We start from the raw sequence: 22,381 nt of genomic DNA, 5'->3' as shown, positions 1-22,381 counted from the left end.
TTGGAGATAGAGAGAGAGGGGAATTTGACATCATTTTCCATGTTGGTCAAACTCCAAATCCACATCATCAAAATATAAATCTGTGAACAAAAGACCCATGGACCACATTGCTCACACGAGTCGTTTTTTGCCTTGTCCTCAAAAGAAGATTTTTGACAGAATTTTTTCATCTTTCTTCTTAGTAAAACTTTTGAGCCCATATTTGACCCCACATGAGCTCCATAGGGTTATGCGGCTTATCCCTTTATTGATCTTAAATCAACCAAATATGAAATGCTTCTCTGAGTCAATACGATGAAGAAACCATAACTTTGCTGTTCCACAGAAAAAAAAATAAAATATCTTTTTGGTCAAATCAATTGATTTATCACTGTTTGTCTTTGTTCATCATCATGTCTTGCATTGGTTATAAAGTTTTAAAACATTTTCATCTTCTAGTTTTGAAAAACTGAACTGACTTCAAAATATTTTGGTTTAAAGCATCTGTGGGCAAAAGGAAACAAAAATTGGGAATTTCATGGATTCTGCCTCACTTGGGCTTGAAGGATAGAACCTAATTGATCAAAATCCCTTTTATCTTTTTTTTATAAATTCTGGATACCAAGTAGTTAAACTGTTGACATATGGTTATAAGAAGCATGAGGCCTTTACCACATTTGTGGCCCCATGATCAAGGGTCCTACTATTAGGGTATGGGTTCTATTGATCTTCTAGTGAAATCGCATAAATTCCCTCTCACTACAAATGAAACAGACAAATAAGTTCGTCATTGTGATGAGCAAAGGTGTTTTTCAAAAATCATGAAATCCATGTCCCCATGGTCAACGGTCTGGTGCTAGAAAGAAGTTTTATTGAACATTTATTTTTAAAAAATAATGAATGAAGTTTAAAAGTCATTCAAATTCCCATTTACCTTAGTTTGTATTTTTTAAAACTCAATACGTTTTTTTTCACAGCTAGGGGGAAATGTGTGCATCATCATTTTAGCATTGTGACATGAATTCAATTAATGTATTTATTAATTAAAATCATTATCATTTTTTACAGTCATTCTTACAGTCATTCTTACACATTTTTAAATTAGTTTCTTTTCAATTAATGAAATAAATAGATTCTTCTTTAGATAACTAACAAGTTCAAATGCTTCGTACAACATTGTGCACAGATATTTATGTATTAATCATCAGATATTTAATACACACATACAGCATAACGAGCATATCAAGCATACAATCATATATGATACTTGCATATGTACATAAAAATACATATTCCTCTATTAAGAAATATTAAATTCGACTTGTTACATTCCTCTTTTGTTTGAGTCCTCCATTACTTTCCTTGAGTTGAGAGCTTAAAACACATTCACATTTTTAAAAACATACTTTCTTTATCAATCACAATTTTCTACTTCCTGTTCCTCTATTGGTGTTAATTAATTAAAGCTATCTTATAAGTATTGTTGCAACTTAGCAATAGTTTAAAAAATTATTTGCATTTTTAAATTAGCAAAGATAAATATTGAACCGGGGACTAATGGTAATGAAGAGACATTGCTTTCAGCAGTAAACTACCATGAAAGGCCAATGTTGGAATGAAATTGAAAATCTTCACAACACTTTCTTTGAAAAAAAAATTATACGTAGTATTACAAATTATTTAAATGTATTATAAATACTTATTAAAACATCATATATATACATTAAAACATCATATACATATACATTAATATAAAAATTTAAAGCAATGGGATTTCAAGCAGGTCAATATATGGTGCCAATATATACCACAATTCTCCATTTCTTACAACTAATGGCCATGACATATGGGTCTTGAACCCTTTGTTGGACTGCCAATTGTATTACTTAAAAGAAATGGCAAGGTAAGATATTAACCCATACAGGTTCTATAATTATAAAAACATGTCAATTGCAATACAAAAAAAACCAAAATACACATATAATTATGTACATTTTATATATTTAAAACAATCATACCTGTATTTTTACTAAACCTGTACATGTATTACAATATAAAAAGTTATGAACAGAGGAAAATGGAAATAATAACACACACCCCCTCCCTCATCATTACAGCCTGTGGAGAAATGATACAAGTTCAGTATTGCACTAATATGTTTCAAAGAAGCAGGGACTAAAGGCTTATGGACATTTACAGTGACCTGAGTATCATGGACCAACTTATTCCAAGGTTCATATACTCTTCATATTGTTTCTGTACCTTTTTGTTAGCTCTATGTTCACAAACATAATGACCTTGAATTTAAAGTTGTAACCTTTTTGTAGCTTCATCTTACATGTATCTGTTTGTCATTTCTGTATCATTAGAAGATTATAATTATCTCAAGATCAGAATTGTATCCCTTTTGACAATAAAAAAAAAAGTTTTTAACTTTAAAGAGACTGGGGGGTCAACAAATTAACCACAAATTAACCACCAGATTTAACTTATTTTTTAGATACGGTATCTTAAGCTGTCAACTATCATTTGGCAAAGAAAAAATTCCTACATTTTAGTTTTAAAATTTGATCATTTTGTATATCTTTATATGGATAAAAGGAAACAATAAGAAAGGGCTTTCTTCCAAACAGTCAAAATAAAAGAACATTGCTAATGAGGGGCCTCTAACTTAGCCTAATGAATTTTCAAGACAAAACCTGATTGATGTACTAAAAAACAATTTTTAACATCAACTGGACATATGAAGTCTTATATACATTGTAGTCAAACCTAATAATCTCAAACTTTATGGGACTATAAGAAAAAAATAATAGATATCCAATGATTTGAGAAAATAATAATAAAATACTTAAATAATAAAATAAAACTAGTTTCACATTATCAAGGTATTTAAGATAATAGTGTTTGAGATATCAAAATTCAACTGTATCTAAGACTGTAGCAAGGATAAAGTTTTGACACCACAAGCAAGGGCATTTGGATTGCTGTTAAACTTAATTTACATTCGTTGCCTTTATGAAGAGATATATGTTATCGTTGTTGATTATTAAATACTGATTAATTACTACATGTTTTGTTTTAATGGAGAGGAAGCTGAGACAATCATTCTGTACAAAAAGTGAATATGCTCTTAATTACAGTCAAATCAAGAGCTACAGAATCAAGTCCTTGTAAACACTCACCAGAAGAACCTGTTATTTATGATCTATATGAAAGTTTTAGTATCACAGAAATCTGTACAAATGTCAGTGTTGGTCAACCTATTCCAGTGTACCTCCTGTCCAGCTGACTGACCTTTAGGTTGAGGCCGGGTCACTGAAACCACTTCCTCCTGCAACAAAAACATAGAATATCTATAGAATATATACACACACTATAAAAACATAGAATATCTATAGAATATATACACACTATAATATACTTCAAGGTCATGAGGTAAAAAATGTCGGTATAAGGTTTTGTCACAAGGAATACACATATGAAAGGCGTAGAACCATGCAAACTTATATAGGGAATAAATATGGTTCTTAAGATTTATAAAGTAATCAATATATTACTCACAACAAAAGTTTATACTTGTTTACAATTATGTTTAAAAAGATTACTTGTTCAAAGCATTGTAATGCAATATACACTTGAATTTGATAAATTTTTAACATAGTATTCTAAAATATTTCATTTTTCAAAAAATTTGTTAAAACTCCACTTAACTTCTAAATCAGTAGCATGACTATTGATCAATCATTCTGTCTACGTTTTGTTCAGTATTACCTGTCGTAGATTGGTCGTTGATAAGTCTGTCGTTTTCCCCTCCTACGTCCTGTAAGTTCCTATACTGAGCTCGCCTCTCGCGGATATGTTGTACGATCGGGACTATGATGATGTTATTGTAGAGACACATTCCCGTCAATAAGATGAAAAATCCTATCAACTGCAGCACCTGGAATCCCTGCCAACCCAAGAACAGGGTCAACAGCCAGATAAAAAGAGTCCGAACACTGTCTAGCACCATGCGTGTTGTAGCACTTAGCTCCTTTGTAACGCTAATTCCAGCAAAGTTGAAGAATGCTATACTAACAATATTTCCTACAAAATAAATAAATTGTTTTACAATGAGTTCAAGCAGAGTCACCCAAGATTAGAATATTACATAGATATCTACCAAAATGGTGAAACTGCTCATCAGTTAAAGCTGAAATGTTTGAATTGCAATGGGCCAAAAAAAAAAGATTTATTCATTCCAGAAGAAATATAAATGAAATAGAGTGACATGACACTTACCCACAGTTGCTAATAAAATAATCCAGCTATTCCCTATCTGTATAAAAGCATCTATAGGATCTTCTAACTTCTGAGTTGGTAATTTACTGAAGGCACCGGCATCAATGTAGAAGAACACGATGTTCAGGAGTCCCAGAACGGTGAACCCGAAAAACCCTGTAAATAGATTTATGTAGAATTAATATTAAGAATGATACTTTGAAGGATAACTGTGTTTCCTACACACCAGGTACTACCTAAATCTTTGTAGAACAATTTATTCAAATGTGTAGAAATGAAGCCAAAAATTGCTTGCCTTACAGGGATTTTATTTGAACATTCCTAAACTTGATTAAGAATAAATGCAGGAGCTTTGATTTCTTTTGTAATCCATTTGTATATAATCATTTTCTATTATCTTATGAATGCTCTTCAAAGTCAGCAGACCTGCCCACTAGCTCTCCTGCATTCTATGGGTCTCATGAGAAAAATTATACCATCACCCTTCTATAGTATAGGGTCATCACCCTTATCCTCACAACATGGTAACAGGTGGCTGCTTTCTGATTAATACTTGTCTAACTCAAGAATTAAGTTACAAGTCGGTCTCATCAGCAAAATTACATCACTACATCAGGAACCTCATTATCTGGTGACAGGTGCTTGGTTATATTCCAATTACTTGTCCGACTCAAACGTAACAAGTTGGGAGGTTGGCAGATACATTGTACATTGTGAACAGAACATTCCCATGTGCCTTTTTGATTCACATAATGTGTAGCACAATAATATTAATATTCAGGTCGGAAACTAAGACTATATACGCAAAAATTTATGTTTTAAAATATTCAAGGACAAATATATAATTTTGGCTGCTTTACCTTCCCATCCCACGGCCTGCATTGCTGGGATGCTGTATCTGGTGACAAACTTTTCCTCATACACCATCTGTACCGCCACAATGATCTGAGCCATTATAATCAACAGGTCACCTGTATAGTAAAGTGTATATGTATGAATCTGAATGAATAAAACAAAAAGTCTATGCATAAAACAAAAACTCTCTGATAAAACTGTAGGTCTACCTAATAATTTAATTAAAACAAAGGAAGAGAAAAGTAGTACTTGGACAATTGTCTCAAGCAATGGGTTTTGTATCCATTCTATTTCCAAATTTGTGGAAATAGAATGGACACAAAACCTGTGGCTTGAGACGTTGTACTTGGACTTGAAATAATGGAACTATCATTATGAACTTTATGTTAACACTTTAAAATATGAAGATTATATATATACCTGCGATGATTCCATTTGTATCTGTCTGAGCTGATTGGTCTCCAAATAAAATATCGGACAATCCTACCATTGCCAGACCTAGCAGGACGGTGAATATCCCCGCCCACATCAGTTTACGTATTGTTGATCCGAGGAAAGCCACGGAAAGGAGGGCTGTGAAAATGATGACAGCACCTGATGGAAAACAAAACAAAAAAAAAATTCCATTATTCTTAGTGGTATATTTATTTAAATAAAGTACATGGAGATAATGAACAGCACACGCGTCCAAAAGTCCATCAAAAACCACAAAACAGGAGCGATCCGGTGCAAACAAGAACCTCCAAAATTGAAATAATCTTCAGAAATTTGTTTCTTTTTATTCCCTAAAATTCCACCATTTAATTTTGCCAATACCACAGGAATGACAAAGTTCAGAGGCCTGTAGGCCTTTAAAGTCACCTGGGAATCATACAGCAACTTTCTTTCAGATATTAACTTTAAAATACACCATATCTTTTCATATGCAATCTTCTTACAATACTCTATTATGAATTTATGAACAAGATAATATGCCCTTTTTTTCCCCTTGTAATTTATTTTGTGTATCTTATATATAAAAGTTACTTTATCCATTTTTTTTCAACAATCTGATTGAAACAAGAGATGTTTGTAAAACACTTATGCCCCCCTTCCCCCCAAATAGGAATTTTTCAAAGTCCAAAAGGGCATAACTCTGTTAAAATTGGTGCGATTGTACCCAAAAAAGAAGTTAGCCTAGATTTTCATCTGATATATTTGTATACTAAATTTCATTTCAAAATGTGCAACCTCTGCAAAGAAAATGAACAAAAACTGCAAATAATTGGAATTTTCCTAAGTACAAGGAGCATAACTCTGTCAAAAATTGTGCGACCGTATCCAAAACAGAACTTGACCTAGATATTCATCTGATATATCTGTATACTAAATTTCATTTCAGCATGTGCAACCTCTGCGAAGAAAATGAACGGAAACTGCAAATAATTGGAATTTTTCTAAGTCCAAGGGGCATAACTCTGTCAAAAATGATGCAACTGTACCCAAAACAGAACTTGACCTAGATATTCATTTGATATATCTGTATACCAAATTTCATTTCAGTATGTGCCACGGTTGTGAAGAAAATGAACAGAAACTAAGTGGACCGACAGACCAACCGACAGACAGCAGCAAAGCAATATGCCCTCCCTTCTTCGAAGGGGGGCATAATAAATTAATCTAAAAAATGACCAGGGTTAGTAAAATTTATTTATAAATGAAGTGTACCTTATCAAAGTTCTGCACATTATGCACAATACCAGAATGCTGAAAACCCTTAATCAGCTGTGAACTTTAATAGTGTGGTGAAAGTGTTAACCATTGCAATATGATAAATAAATTTAGCATTAATATTCCATTTAAGATGTCATTTCATTCTGAAATATCTCCAAATTTTCTGGTAACAAACTCCCACCTAGAAGTGACTGCAAATTTTACATGTACTCAACTTAATCAAGCCAGCATGGAGTGTTAATTTGTCCCATCTTAGCTATAGGCAGACAAAACAAATTTTTACCTTATATAGTATCAATGACTTGCATGTTAAAATCTACAAGTGCTATCATCCTCTACCCATAACCTATCTGTAGTGATTACAGTGTTGATGTTTAGGAATAAAATTTCGAAGCTAATGCCTAACAAAAACATGCAATGCTTATAACTTATAGCCTTCACCTTTGACCCCATAGATCAAGTCCCCCACCCCACCCACCCTATCTACATAGCATTCCTCTACCAAAGCATCCCCCACCTGAATATTGAGACTGTCAATTAAAAGATACCTCAGGATTCCAAAATCACCTACATAATATGTGAAGTCTTTATTAAAAAATGTGCAGTTTTTCTTATCACATAAAAATGTGAAGTCCTTTATTGACACATACATAAAAATAACTGTCTATATATGGAAAAAAAATCTGAAAACTATAATCACCTACATCAAATTGTGAAAGTACCCTGTAACAGCTAGTCTTAATTTGTTTGTAAGCCTCATTATTGCACTTGCATTTTAGAGGAAATTACTAGATATAATTCTATGACTGGTAATCCAATTTATATCCATAGTTCCCTAACTAAAGGAGGAAATGCTTAAAAATCATATGTCAGTTTTAAATACATATATTTTATATCTCCCAACCAATTTGAATTTGAGTTACTGTACCTATACTTGATTCCTAAAAACTTCATAAAATAAAATACTTACAGATAAGAGATATGTTGAGGGGTTCCAGTAAATGTCAGAACTACCTAGCCTGAGTATGAAAATATTAAACTGCAATGATCGAAGGAGAGACTGTGATTGGAAGTACATCTATTATGTACAACAGTGTATTTGAGAAGTGGTGTAAATCAGATGCAGATCGATACATGCATGTACTTTACTTTTAGAAATTTTGAAAGCATAAAATTTTACCAAAACATCAAAACATACAACTTTTTCAAACTTAAAACAATCATTCCAAATAATACTCTTTGACATCACAGAAAACTGTTATTCTTCAATATAAATGAAAATTCTTTTCATGCAGGGTCACCTGTAGACTTCTATAGTTTATTAAAATAGATTAGGATTCAGATTCATTATAAGTATAAAACATATTCCCAGTCCATGTTAGCTAAAATAATATTGTCTGTAGGAAATATAGTCTCCTTCATTTATTTCATTAAAAACTGTTATTCAAGTTATACAGGTACACTTAATCCATTCAATCATGCAACATTAACAAATGATTTTATTTTTAGATGGAAACTTTAAGTTTATATAAAATTTAAATCAAAACTACATATTTGAGATCTAGCTTAAAAATTGTTAATCTGTCTAAAAAAAAGAAAAGAAAAAGATATCTGCATTTAAAAAAAGTTTTATCTTCACTACGTTGCTACATGGGGGCATCAGTGTTTCACAAACACATCTTATTTTCAAAAAAGAAATTACAGACATTATTGAAAATAAACATTAACATAAATTCATAATTATTATTGTAAATAATTAAAACCATTAACTTATCCCCTAGCTCTTAATTATTCTTTTTTAATTCATTAATAATTTCAATTTTTGATTTACTACATATTTTATTTCTTAATTATTTATTATATATTTTATTTATTTCCTATATTACTATATTTCATTTCTTCATTTATTGTTTATTTTTCTGCATTCAATAATATATTTTATTTCCAGTCTAAAATTTCTGAAGAGTAATTATTTTCAAGTTAAGGAAAAATGCAGGTGGCATATCAAACACATTTAATCCAATTAAAATATTCTTATCACTGTTAATCTGTCATCATTATCTCAAAAATTTCTTCCAGACAACAATTATCAGATTAGCAGCCTATCTGTGTACCTAACTGTAAAAAAAAAATGCCTACAGATGTCCAACAATGCCTAGGGGTGTCTCAACTAATTGCTGAGTTAATTGGTCAAATAAATTGTCTTTTGAATTCACTGAGGTGTCAGAGGAAAAATCAGAAGTAAAGAGAGTGAATTTTGACACCTCTCTGCTAAAACTGGCAATATATACAGACATTTCACTATGGTGTCATCACAGAGCAGCTAGACAAAGAGAGGGTAAGAACTAAATATCATTTTGAAGAAAAAAATAATTTTAAAAATAAAAAAATCTTAATATTACTTACAAGTATTTTATTTATCTTTTTCATATTTTACTAACTGTAAAATAAAGTCTAATTGAGTTTTCAAAAGAAAAAAATTCAAAGAACATTTTAATGGTAAATTAATTTTCAATCAAAGTACCGGTTGGATTGTGTTTGGCACAGTTTATGTGCAGGTGCTGATGAAACACCCACACATAGTGTGTCAATCACAAGACAACTAACTATCACCAGATCTGATTCAGGAAAAATTCACATTAAATTCATTTGAATTATATTTCAACAAATATTTTCTTTTCCTCCAATTCTTCCCTTTACACTTATATTTTTTCAGTTTGAGAATTTGAATTGTTTGTCTTTCCTTGGACCTGTTATGTGCTGGTTTTATGTTGGCACTAGCACTAGCTTGTGCAAGGAAAGACACAATTTTCTTCTTACCAATTTCTATTATTTAGGACTGAAACTTTAATAATTAAAACCTCTTCAAGTTATAATTTAATAGTTTTTGACGTTTTCTTCCTCAGTACTTCCTTTGTGCTGATAAAGTTTTATCATTAGCACTAGACTGTGCTGAGGAGGAAACTGTTGAAAATCAACAAGCAGGTCAAAAGATTTAGGATTTCAAGGAAGTCATACAACTATTAACCTAATATAAAGTTAGCACTTGTATTTGTTTAGTTTTTTATTTCCACATAAACATAAAAACTAATACATGTACTGCAGTCTTCGTTTTAACATTATACCTCCCTCTTTTTAATCTACTGTAGAAGTACTTTTTTCCATGTGGTATTAATTTACGCTATGTACGCGGTCACAAATTTTCTGTGGAAATTTGTCCAAGCATACTTAATATAAATGTAAGGCATATAGTGGCAGTCTAGGAAATCTGCATAATTTTCTACATGAGGATTCAACAGAAATTAAGATTCCACGGAATAATGACCCTGTGCAAAAAAGTATGTCTACAGTATATAAAATTGTTTTATCTTGGTCTTCCTATTAAGTTCAGACTAACACAAAACTAGTTCAGCACTCTTACAATTCAGTTCAGAAGCCTATATTTCTGAATTTTTCCAAAAAAAAGAAGTTTTTTTCTCAGAGATTAAATGTCAAGCTCTTCCCTTGGTACTTGCTATGTGCTGGTTTACCCTATGTTACTAGCACTAGCCTGTGCTGAGAGGGGAACAAGACCTTAACAGCAATTACTCCATGATAATAAATGTATTAAAATGTCATGATAGACAAAATAATGGCCAATCCTAGATATAAAGAGATTTTATTCAAAGGCCTGACATTGGATCTTTCTGAATGTTTTTTTTTTCCAGAACTTTATAAACGTCAAGATTTTTCCTTGGTACTTGCTATGTGCTGGTTTACTGTATGTTATTAGCACTAGCCTGTGCTGAGAGAGGAACACGACCTTTGCAGCAAACAAATTACATGATATGGTTTGTTACAACAGACAAAATACGGACAAATTCTTGATACATACACAGAGATTTTATTCAAAAGCAAAAAAATATATGCTTTTTTTTCACGAATTTATGAAGTCAAGATTTTTCCTTGGCACTTGCTAAGTGCTTGTTTCTCCTATGTTTATACTAGCACTAGCCTGTGCTTATAGAGGAACAAGACCTTTGCAGCAATGCAATAAAATTTCATGACAGGTATAAAATTACTGACAATTTCTAAATACGTACATGTACTTACAAAGAGAAATTTTATTCAAAAGAACGATACTTGTTACTGGATCTTTTGAAATGTGTGGGATATTTTTCAGAATTTTAGGAAAGTCAAGCTCTTCCCTTGGTACTTGCTATGTGCTGGTTTACCCTATGTTACTAGCACTAGCCTGTGCTGAGAGAGGAACACGACCTTTACAGCAATTAAAATTACCCCCATGATTAAATGCATGCACTTAAATGTCATAAATATTGATAAATTCTAGATACTACTCAGAGGAATTTTTTTTCAAATGGCTACTAATTAATGAATGAAAAAATATTGATTTTTTTTTCAGGATTTTATAAAAGTCAAGATTTTTCCTTGGTACTTGCTATGTGCTGATTTACTGTACGTTAATTATTAGCACTAGCCTGTGCTGAGAGAGGAACACGACCTTTACAGCAATCACATTTCCACATATGACTTAAATTACTAAAATGTGATGATAGACAAAAAAATATGACCAATTCTAAATACTGCACAGAGATTTTGTTCATATAGCAATACTTATCATGTATAAATGCAGGTGTGTATTAATTCATCTATTACTTGATTAAAATATTTAAAAGTCTTCTTTCCCTTTTTTGTCCTTATTTTCAGAAATAGTATTATGGTATTTAAGATGTTTTATCTTTAATTTTCTATTTTATGTAAATATTTCATTTTTATCCACAAATTTAAAATTAACCACCAAAATTTTATACCAAAATCTTGAACTCAGCCTTTAAAGTTGAGTTAGAACTCTGGAATTTTTTGCCATATTTTTAATATTTACCAGGTATACGATTTCTATCATTTAATTCATTTTTCCTTTGAAGATTTGAAAAGGATGATTGCAAAGTACTAATAATTGAACTGCAAGAGGCCTATGAGCATCAATGCACACTCTTTACCATTTTTGTTTTCTTACTAATAATTATCTCCCTTTGCATTATTTCATTTACATAATTTTACATAATTTTGAGTCCCTTTGAGCTAAAGGAATTTAAGCATAATTTTGGATAAAATGGATTTCTTGGTAAATCTAAATGTCACACCATTTATTTTAATAAAACAACTGCATGTACTTAATATATCATTTTCCACACAAACATGCTCTTTCAAATAACAATCAAACTTTGATCGGAAAAGGTTTTTTTTAATACCGGTACTTTAGCCTATATAAAATAAAATTCTCAATGGTCTCTTTACTGCATTTAGAAGAAAATCAAATTTCAGCATACATTTCCATGTTGTTGTTTTTTTGTTCCCATAGCCCCTTAAATTAAGTCAACTAAACAACTAAGGTGCAAAATAAGATATTATTCCAACTTGTCAAATCATTCCATTTGTCTAAATTTCTTGCAGGGAAACTTCGATTGTATGAATAAAACAAACCTCTCAACATCTGGAAACTTGAGGCATAGGTTAAATTAAGTCCAATGTACATCAGTGATGTCCCACACATATCACAGATGGCCGGGGGGAGGAAGATGAGGGGGTTAAAGCCCTGGTTCCCCATATTCTGTTCCTGCTCTGGGTGGCGAACTCGATGGTACAGCTTTATTATTTGGAAAGCTATGAGGCAGGAAAATTCACCCAAAAACATCCCAACTGCCTGAATAAAGCAGAGAAATTTCTTTGTCAATATAAAAATAAAAGCTAGTAAATTGATACCTATTAATAAATCTCATCTATATAGTAAACTTGCAAGAACTTTTTTTTTATGATGGCTAGCTTGGTATTACATTTTACTTCAAAAAAATAAAAAATAAAATGCAATCCTTTCATATGTGCAGCAGAAATTTTATGTTAGAATTTTAACCATGAAAGATTCAGTTTTAATGAAAAATGTACAGAGCTTCAAGGGAGAACACCTGGTACTCATATATTATGTCACACTTTCCTCCCTAATGAAAATTGGGAGAAACACCATGATAATTTTTTTTAGATAATCATCTTCTTTACAATAATTTGAAACTGGCATTAATGGGAAAAAAATGAAAGAAAAAAATAATCATAAAAGGGATTTCTAAACAGATTAATTTTGAAAAATTGTTCAATTGTTAAAATTTCAATCTACATTACAAAAAAATATCAAAATTTCAGTTCATAGTACATCTATCATGTTTTTCTATCATCACTTCTTCAACCATCAAATCACATACCCAAGAAACAATATTTCTTCCAACCTCAAACACTTGACCCTGCCTATAAGAACAAGTAATTTTACAGTAACAAGTGAAACTGGTGCTTCATAGGGAATTACCTGCAGGAATGGATGGTCAAATGAGTGATTAATTCCATCTCTTCCAACTGCATCCTGTCTGTCTGCCCATCTGTTTAAAAAAAATATTTGATTCATAGAAATTAGTTTCTAATAATTATACTGCCTAAAAAACAAATATTTCAGCGATTTTTTTAAAAATTATTTTAAACAGCATACGTTAGAAGTTTAAAAATTTAAGAACAAGGGGAACAGGCTAACCTTATTTATTTATAAATTTATACCTACAACTGTGTATCTATGAAATTTATACATTTGTATGAAATAACTTTTCATACAATAAAGTGAGATGAAATCTGAGCCAAGTTTAATGTTTTCTTTTTTGCACCTTGCTGCATGTGCAGAAGACAAAGATATGTTAATTCATGAGTAGAAACTGTGACTTATTAAATTATTTTAGTAATAGGAATGGTATAAAAGGAAAGGAGAATATATGGCTGGGCCAGAAATTGAACCCCAAACCCAACTGCATCACTAGCCAGGTGCTCTACCAACTGAGCTATGTGATATGGCAAATGGGACAAACCATGTGCATTACATTTCTCCTTTCTTAAATTGTCTTAAATTGTCAATTTTACCGGAGTTCTTTTAAACCCAAGCAGAACTTCCATTCTGCGAGTCTAGGGGGTAGGGGATATGTACAGGAAAGGAGAAAATGTATGGCTGGACCGAGGATAGAATGTTATACTGAAGTAACTACATACATTACATTGATTTTTTTATAGCCGTATATTATCATATTTTGTATTTTGATTAATCAACCCATTTGATAAGATCTGGTTGTTATTCCCTAGCTATTCTGTATGTGTCATGAACCCCATCACAGTGTACGAGATGTGTTATTTTAAAAGTATATGCTCCAAGTAACTTTATATACCAAGATGTAAATCAGTTTGGAATTCATCAGTTCAACTGTTATTTATCATTTTCTCCAACAGATATATTCATCATGTGAAGGGAAAAGTGAATGGTAAAATAATGTTACTACTATTCATTAAAGAGACGGGGTAAACTTTGCGGCCGAGATGGCGGAGGGGGGGGGGGGGACCGGTCTGATCATATGCAGCTTGTTATCAATCGCGTGACACTCTTCATTAACGCATAGGCCTACCGTAGGCCCAAATGTATAACTTTATCAAGTGGAAATATCTAACAGATAGGAGAGCCTTGTATAAACGTTTCCATCAAGCTTAACCACACCGGGAAGAACAAGGAAGATACCTTACGAGTAAAGCGAAAATAGAAAGCCCGACATCACGTGCATGCGTAATTCAAATATCTTGACAGCAAGTTTAAAGATACTTACTTCGTTGAGATGGTGTTTATAGAACCCGTCACAACCATCATTACGGCAAGTACTATTTGTTTGTAAGTCCAAGCCATTTTTGAGAAAGGGACTCTGAGACTTCGAAGAAGGAAGATTATTTACTTTTCAAAGGGTCATCGGTCAGCGATTCAGCGTCACTAATACGCTTGCTTAAATACCCATTTATAAACATTTCTGAGATGTAGATTATCTATAACCAGTATGTTTAGAGTTAGATATCTATATGAGCATGGCTCGTTGGTCTAGGGGTATGATTCTCGCTTAGGGTGCGAGAGGTCCCGGGTTCAAATCCCGGACGAGCCCAATAATTTTTTTTCATTCCCAGTGGACCAAGTTTTATTTTAAAAGAGAGGAGTGAAATTTTGTCATATCTGAGTTTCCAAACCTCAGGGACTTGAGAAAATCATAGAAAAATCGGGTATATAGATTGCTACGATAGTCTAAAGTCCCTGTGTTCCAAACTCTTTTCGAAATATCTACCGTAAGTACCGATATAGGGATTTTGAAAAAAAATAATAATTATTTGCCTTCTGTTCATATATGACTTTACATATAATCTGAAATGATTTAATTAATCTACTTTTTTCATTTCCTTTTGTAATTTAAAAAAAAATACCCGCCAAGTACCGTGACTACAGTATTTTACAGTAAAAAAAAAAAAACCCTACCCAGACTCAACAAACTAATATTTTCTAGTAGAAAACCGTGGGCCTACCAGAACTAACAATTAAAAGATTATAATAATAAGATTTTTTCAAGTCTTTTGAAATACAATATTTATTCAAAAGTACTGAACCCAAAACAAATTCTAAACAAAGTTGAAGTACAAGAATTCTCATAATTTCCACTTTCAATTTATTTCGACACGCGCTTTTTGAATAAAAGTCGAATATTTGACCAAGAATGGATTTCATTATTTCATACTTATTTTATAGGAGTAATTTCTTGCAAGTAATACATTAAATTACCATATGCAAGTGTTTCAAACATTTTTTTTATTATTTGTTTACTAATTATATATCATATATTTATTTTATTTTATTGATAAGTTTGTACTTATAATATATATAAAAAATAAAACTGACACTGAATGGTGTCTGCATGCCGGGATACTGTACATAAAATACAGATCAATAAATAATATCTTGATTATCTTCCTTTCACCGGAGAAGTTATGCATTTTTCAAACGGAATATTTATTTGAAATAGTGAAATATGACTATTCACGACAGAAATCACGCCGTTATCCTTACCAAATGAAATAACTTCAGCTTATAGCATGCTAAGTGGACTCTTTTCATACATTTATCATGCATTTTAAGAAAAGAAAATTATTGCTAAAATCCAGTTTCCGGATATTTTTGTAGTTTTTTGATAAATACATTCTCGGGGGGGGGGGGGGGGGGGGGAAAGAAGGGGGGAGGGGGGTGTCAAGGTTAATTGTTGGTTGAGGATTGCGACCCCAGATTCCTTTTTCAGCCGAAGATATATATTATTCAGATGATATATGTAGTATGTACAAACTGGAGCAAAGAAAAATCGACCTCATTCATCACACATTAACACTTAACCTGCCATAAATTTTCAGAAAAAATATTACCAAGTGCACAATATACTGTAATGAGCTCATTCACCCCAACCATTAAAATCTCTCTCTCCCTCCCTTCCTCCCTCTCTCTCTCTTGGCACGCTTCCCGCTTATGTAGGTCAAGAAACCCTCTCCGCACCCCAATCTTGATTCGACTTCCTCTTAACGATTTTGTTTGCACACCATGCTTGTTGTTAAATAGTAGACCTTTTTTTAAAGACTGTGATTTATAGTTTTAGGGACAATTAATATATTTTTTAAATATGGTAAGTATTTTTATCACCGATTATTATTATAAGGTGGAATACAAAAAAAAGTCCTGTCCTTTAATAATGAAATGCAGAGGTCACAAAATCTGTTTAAATTTATGGTATAACATAAGATCTAGAGCCAGGGCAGGCCCGTAGAGAGCTAGGTGGGTTCTCCTCCATCTTTTCTGATTATAAAGTATAGTAATTTCTGTACATGTAGACGCTGGTTGCAACCCCACCCATCCACTCCTTTTTTTTTCTTTTTTTTTTTTTTTTTGCTGTAAGGTCGAGCACTGGCAAAATCTAGGATTTTAAAGTTAATATTTTGTAGTTGTTTTTTTTTTTTGGGGGGGGGGGCTTGTCCGATTTGGGGGGGGGGGGTCCCCCTTTGAAATCGTTTCTATGGGTCTGCAGGGGATCAAGTGAGCACAATTAACCGATCAAAGCTTCTTTCTCCGGAAGGAAACGTGAATAAGCATTATTGGTGAAAATTTACATTCTAGGATGTGGTTGATGATATTTATGTAGAAAAACTTCCAGACCCCCCCCCCCCCACACACACACACACACCTTTTTTTCTAAGGTTAAGGCTATTTAAAATTGGTAAAAATTAATTTGACATTATCTCAATGTTGTTTTTACTAAAGGTAAAGTACCTTTCCCCTTTGAAATAAACTAAAAAATTTCCCTTTTAGTGACAGCAAATTTCCTGATTAAACTTGCATGTTAATATTTATGATAGTTCTAGAATTTACCCCCATATTAGCTCTCAAAAAGTATAATATTCGAAACTTTTTTAAGGAGACATGCCCCTTGACTTCCATAGTTTATTATTTATTGACACCTGTAGTGCTTTTAATGTCAAGAAATATTGTTTTCATTTTCCCAGGTCTATGTGAAAAGTGTTATCAAATAAAATAGCTATAGATAAATTCTATTATTGAATAAATATTATTGACATGTAATTCAAACTCTATTTAATCAAGCTGTTGCACTTTTGGGTAGGGCTGCTGGTAACACAACTTCTCAGTTTAACAAAAGGATAGTTAAAATGTTTATTGAAAAATAATACCCTGAAAGCAATATTGTTATTTTTAAGCAAATCTGTAAAGTCATAACCGATAGATCAGCAAATGAGAGTATAGAATAAGTTTGAAGGTTTCAGTATGATAGGGATTTTTGTTACTTGTAGAATTACATGTACATAATATTTGTATAATGAATTCATTAATCTATCATAATTTGTATGATGTTTCACTTGGGGCCAATAATCATTTATTTGGGAGAGGGGGAGTGTTAATATGCAGGCATTTACCATTGGCCTCTCTATAATTTCTTTCTTTCTTTATAGCTCTGCTGGCTTTAAATTTTCTCCATTTGCATGATCTCTCTCTATATTTTTTTTTATTTGTGAATTAAATGAGGATGAGATTGACAGTTTCAGTAACTGGTACTATTTTTGTATGGAATATGATGCTGGTGACACTGGGTGTTGTAGGTTATGGTACTTCTGTTTGCCAGGTGACACTGGGTGAGGTAGATTCTTGTACTTCTATTTGCTGGGTGACACTGGGTGAGGTAGTTTTTCATTTCCAGTCTGTGACCTCACATGGATACTGGACATTCACCTGGTTTCTTCTCATCAAATGTGAAGATTTGAAAGAATAATAACACACCCCTCCCATTCTCTTACATTGCACTTAAGTACCTATCAGATGTTACATATGGTTGTTGATTTAGTGAAGTGCGAGAATCATGCTGTAAATCAATGACCTCCCTCTTTATTTATTTTTGATTATCTTTTGAAAGTGGTGAAATTTTTTCTATTTATTTTTTAATTAAAAACAAGTAACATATAGAATTCAACACATTTTGATATCGAATGTATAATATTTAACATTACTAAGCAAAATCTTACTTAAATTAATGGGTTAATAGGATTATTCCTTGGCATTTGCATGAAGATTTTCCAATTTGCACAAATATACTGGTAATTAATAGACATGATAGATTTTTTTTTCTCTTTCAAAGAAAGAGGTTTAATGTTTATGAACTTGAAATGATTTTTAAAAGCATTAAACCCTATAAAATTTGTCTTCTTAATCATTCTTTGTCATTCCGGCCCTTACAAACTTGCAATACAATATATGGAATCTCATTTTAACTGATGGAATTGGTACTCAGTATAACTGAGTTTATAAACTGTATCACAAGAAAATGTGTTACCTAAAGGTACCTTTAACCATGGACTAGATTGATTAATTGGGTCAGATTATTATTATATTTGGCAGGTTGTTAAAATCAGATTAATCTTAGCCTTATGACACCAGTATATTCTTTTATAGTATTTTAAATTCCTAATGCAATTGACGTACATATATTACATATATATCAAAATATTTGCCAAAGCCCTCAGAAGGTCAGGGTGCAATTTCACTATCCCCCTCCTAGCCCCACCTCTTACAACAATCTGTTGCGTTTAACCTATCCTCATCTTGACTGTTGTTACACTTTGGGGTTAGTGTAATCAGAGGATGGAACTTAGTCAGACTGAATCTTGAAAACATTAATATTTTTGAAACCTTTGGGAGAGCATATCTCCTTGACTACGGGGCCCCCACCCCACTTCTAGAAACATTCAAACATTTTAAATACTTTGTTTTCTTTTTTCAGGATAGACTGTATATAGCTGTAGTCCTTTTAGCTGTTTTCCTGTGTACTACACAAGTACAGGGTGAGTTCTTCCACATGATGTATTGAATGTCTGAAAGAAGAAATGGATATAAACATTCTTTAAAAATTTACATACAAATAAAGAGAAAAATTACAAGAAAATGACAAGAAAGGGAATTAAACCCAGACATCCTGCATTATTAGTCAGGTGCTCTAACCAATCAGCTATACATGGTTCATATTATACAGTTTAAGTATATCATTAAAAGAGTCTGCAAGATTACAGTTCCACAATAGCTGCATAATGAATATTCATGATGTTATTTGGAACACATTAGAACTTTTCATATGATTAAAAGAAATTTCTGGATGTTCAGAATATATGTGTTTCAGCTCAGTTATGATATTTTTGTCTTTCACAGGATCCCGGGAAAAGAGAAATTTATATGAACTGGCAGAGATGATTTCAGAAGTAGACAAACACAATCCCCTAACGGCCTATAATAACTACGGCTGTTATTGTGGGTGGGGTGGTTATGGCACCCCGGTGGACGGCATTGATGCGTATGTTATCCAATTGTTTGCATTTTATCTATTTGGTGCATATGAAATCCGTTACACAGAGTCTGCAGACACAAATGAAATTCAAATTTAAGTCAAAATTACATATTTAAATTGTTTTATTTAATTGAGGGGAATAGCGAAAAAGTGGGAAAGGGTAGGATAATGCAAATCTATTCCATGTAGTTCTTCTTGCCATGTTCCTGATTTTTTGTCTCTCTCACACAGATGCTGCCAGACCCATGATAACTGCTATGGAAATATAACAGCTAAAATCAAGAACTGTTCTCCGAAATGGGACGGTTATACATACCAAGTGGTGCCTGGTAATAAACCACTGCAGCCTCGACTGGTCCACTGTGGAGGTATGATCTTATAATCAACTCAAAATAAAAATATAATATTATACATGTACATGTATAACACATAAAAAAAAATAATATTTTTAGTGCATTTTTCTTCTTGGATATAAACTGCAATTTTTTCCTCCTGATACGTACCTCATTCATTGGATATAAAACTTTTTAAAAGATTTCTCAGTAACATTTGTATCACATATCCCATAGCCTGTAGGGAAATACTGGTTGTGGGTTCATTATATAGCATATGATCACTGTTGGTTGAAAATTCATCTTCATATACACTGTACTGTGAAATCACTGATTTGCTTGGGGGTTAAATTTTCGTTATTTTCAAGGCATGATGAGACCCATGAATTTATGTTCACCACGAAACATATAATTCCATATACTAGCTCGTACATAACTATATATACAACATTTCTTTGTCCACAAAATCAAATCCCCACAAACCCCATATTTTTGCCCCAATCCTCGAAAATTTGACCCCATGAAAATTTGTGATTTTACAGTAGATGTATTATGTAGAAAAAGACGTAACATTTATATTCCTTATCAAAATGTACTTATATTAATTATATCATTGATAATTACATGTACTAAACAGTACTTCAGCAAGAAATGATATTAGTTTGGCGATGAGTGATTTTTAAAAAAAATAGGAATGGGATACAGGTATTTTGGCCATGTTCATCCTCTGTATGTATAAGCAAACCTTGTAGTCCATTTTTGGACTTTGGTTTTGTAAATGAATTTGGCTCAGGAAGTAAAACCTTTTTTTCCCCTATTTTGCAGACAAAAACAGTAAACGTTTTGCCAAGGATTCCCAGAATAATTTTGTGCTCAATGGAAAAGATGATCATTATTGTCGCCTAGAGATCTGCAGATGTGATAAAGGTCTAACCGAGTGCCTAGAACAGTTCAAATTTACTGGAAAGAAATCATGCCCAAGTAAACGATAACGGATCTAAAAATTACTGGCATATCAGTTTGGTGTGTCAATTGATATTAAATATTTCTTCCATCAAATGACCATATCAAAATATCTTCCCCGGTACTCAAGCAGAAATGGGGGGAGGCATATCTAGGAGGACAATAAAGTCATTATTATCACAGATTATTATGCAGATATCTTTCAATGAATCTCACTCATAATTTTTTTTTGAATGTATTGTTTTATATCAGCAAATATTTTGATATTCATGATATTATAGTGGTTTATTTTTTAGAGGTCATTTTATTGAACTTTCTTTTAAAAAAAAAATGTTTAAAAGTCAATTTCTTGAATGGAATATACTTGTAACTTTCAGTACCTGAGTGTAAACAGTGAAATATGTGTGAAATTTTAATCCTTTTATCCTTTTACAATGAAGCGCATTGAAGTGGTAAAATTTTCCGTTTGGATGAAACGTTCTGAGTCATGTTTTGAACATCAATTATAACATAATGACATGCCCATTTCTTGAGAAACGAAAAAGAAATATTCGTCGTCATGTTTATAACACTCCATTCTTCGTGACAAGCAACATGAGTTTCACCAATATGGAGATTTTTAAAGTTATAAGAGAGAGAGAGTTAGAGAGTTTCCGCTTCTGTAAAACACGTATGGAAACGAATTTGTCCATTACTATGAATTTATCATGTTTATTGGAGGTACCATAATACATGTATCGATCGAACACGTGCTTATTCGGTGTTTATGCAGACCGCCAATTTGATTGGCTACTATATTTATGGAATACCTGTTCTACAGGTATTCGAATGAACCATTTGACCGATTTTTTCTTTCTAAAGAAATGGGCGTGTCATTGTATGAAAATCATTGTTCTAAAGATAGCTCAAAACGTTCCAGTTAAACGGAAAATTTTACCACTTCAATGTGCTTCATTGTATGTAAAAAAATATTTTACAATGTTTTACAAAGGAAATAAAGTGTTTTTTTTATGTATTGCTTTCGTGTAATATATTCACGACATTGGCCTTTATGCTTGTCTTCTTGGCAAAAAGAAAGTCCAGACCAGTAAATCTGCTGAGGCTACAGTATATATGTTTTTTTAAGCCTTTTTTGGTCCACAATTTTTAGATAAAGTTTTTGGAATGTGCTTTTGAACACATTCCAAGCAATCGGAATCCATGTACCAATTTTCTGCAAATGAAAATATAATTTGCATTTATGAAGCATGTTATGTATTGGCAGCTGACCTTGTGGGGATAACCACCAATGACACAAATCAGACAAACCACCAAGGATACAAATCAGAAAAAAGTCAAAAACCCAATGATACAATTCAGACAAAACCACCAATGATACAAATAAGCCAAATCACCAAGGATACAAATCAGACAAACCACCAAGGATACAAATCAGACAAACCACCAAGGATACAAATCAGAAAAAAACACATGCAAGGGTACAAA

General features: G+C 32.2%; 2 protein-coding genes and 1 non-coding gene across 3 annotated transcripts; 2 read left to right on the top strand and 1 right to left on the bottom strand.

Moving 5' to 3' along the window:
* Nucleotides 1-1,028: 1,028 nt before the first annotated feature.
* Nucleotides 1,029-14,651, bottom strand: LOC134252212 (solute carrier family 35 member F6-like). Its single transcript, XM_062734637.1, has 8 exons — nt 14,511-14,651; nt 13,187-13,256; nt 12,316-12,535; nt 5,539-5,712; nt 5,124-5,234; nt 4,264-4,419; nt 3,754-4,068; nt 1,029-3,313 (listed from the first exon to the last, which is right to left on the bottom strand). The coding sequence occupies exons 1-8, from the start codon at nt 14,585-14,587 to the stop codon at nt 3,279-3,281; spliced, it is 1,158 nt and encodes a 385-aa protein (XP_062590621.1). The 5' UTR covers nt 14,588-14,651; the 3' UTR covers nt 1,029-3,278.
* Nucleotides 14,652-14,762: 111 nt separating this feature from the next.
* Trnap-agg (transfer RNA proline (anticodon AGG)) lies at nt 14,763-14,834 on the top strand. Its single transcript has one exon. It is a non-coding gene; the product is annotated as a tRNA-Pro (tRNA).
* A 1,389-nt stretch (nt 14,835-16,223) lies between these two features.
* On the top strand, nt 16,224-21,283 carry LOC134251778 (basic phospholipase A2 sphenotoxin subunit B-like). The gene is made up of 5 exons (XM_062734196.1): nt 16,224-16,233; nt 19,044-19,104; nt 19,466-19,607; nt 19,833-19,969; nt 20,759-21,283. The coding sequence occupies exons 3-5, from the start codon at nt 19,504-19,506 to the stop codon at nt 20,923-20,925; spliced, it is 408 nt and encodes a 135-aa protein (XP_062590180.1). The 5' UTR covers nt 16,224-16,233; nt 19,044-19,104; nt 19,466-19,503; the 3' UTR covers nt 20,926-21,283.
* Nucleotides 21,284-22,381: the final 1,098 nt, after the last annotated feature.

Source organism: Saccostrea cucullata, unplaced genomic scaffold (genome assembly GCF_032062105.1).
Source record: "Saccostrea cucullata isolate Sc308-1 unplaced genomic scaffold, CSIRO_AGI_Scuc_v1 ctg1, whole genome shotgun sequence".
Classification (NCBI taxonomy): domain Eukaryota; kingdom Metazoa; phylum Mollusca; class Bivalvia; order Ostreida; family Ostreidae; genus Saccostrea; species Saccostrea cuccullata.
This window is presented reverse-complemented; position numbering and strand designations above follow the sequence as displayed.

Coding starts and splice junctions, on each gene's coding strand:
- LOC134252212 (XM_062734637.1), bottom strand. CDS start 14,587: ATGGCTTGGACTTACAAACAAATAGTACTTGCCGTAATGATGGTTGTG. Junction 13,257..14,510: donor ATAAACACCATCTCAACGAA/GTAAGTATCTTT, acceptor TTTTTTAAACAG/ATGGGCAGACAGACAGGATG. Junction 3,314..3,753: donor CAACGACCAATCTACGACAG/GTAATACTGAAC, acceptor TTTTTGTTGCAG/GAGGAAGTGGTTTCAGTGAC.
- LOC134251778 (XM_062734196.1), top strand. CDS start 19,504: ATGATTTCAGAAGTAGACAAACACAATCCCCTAACGGCCTATAATAAC. Junction 19,608..19,832: donor CCGGTGGACGGCATTGATGC/GTATGTTATCCA, acceptor TCTCTCACACAG/ATGCTGCCAGACCCATGATA. Junction 19,970..20,758: donor TCGACTGGTCCACTGTGGAG/GTATGATCTTAT, acceptor CCTATTTTGCAG/ACAAAAACAGTAAACGTTTT.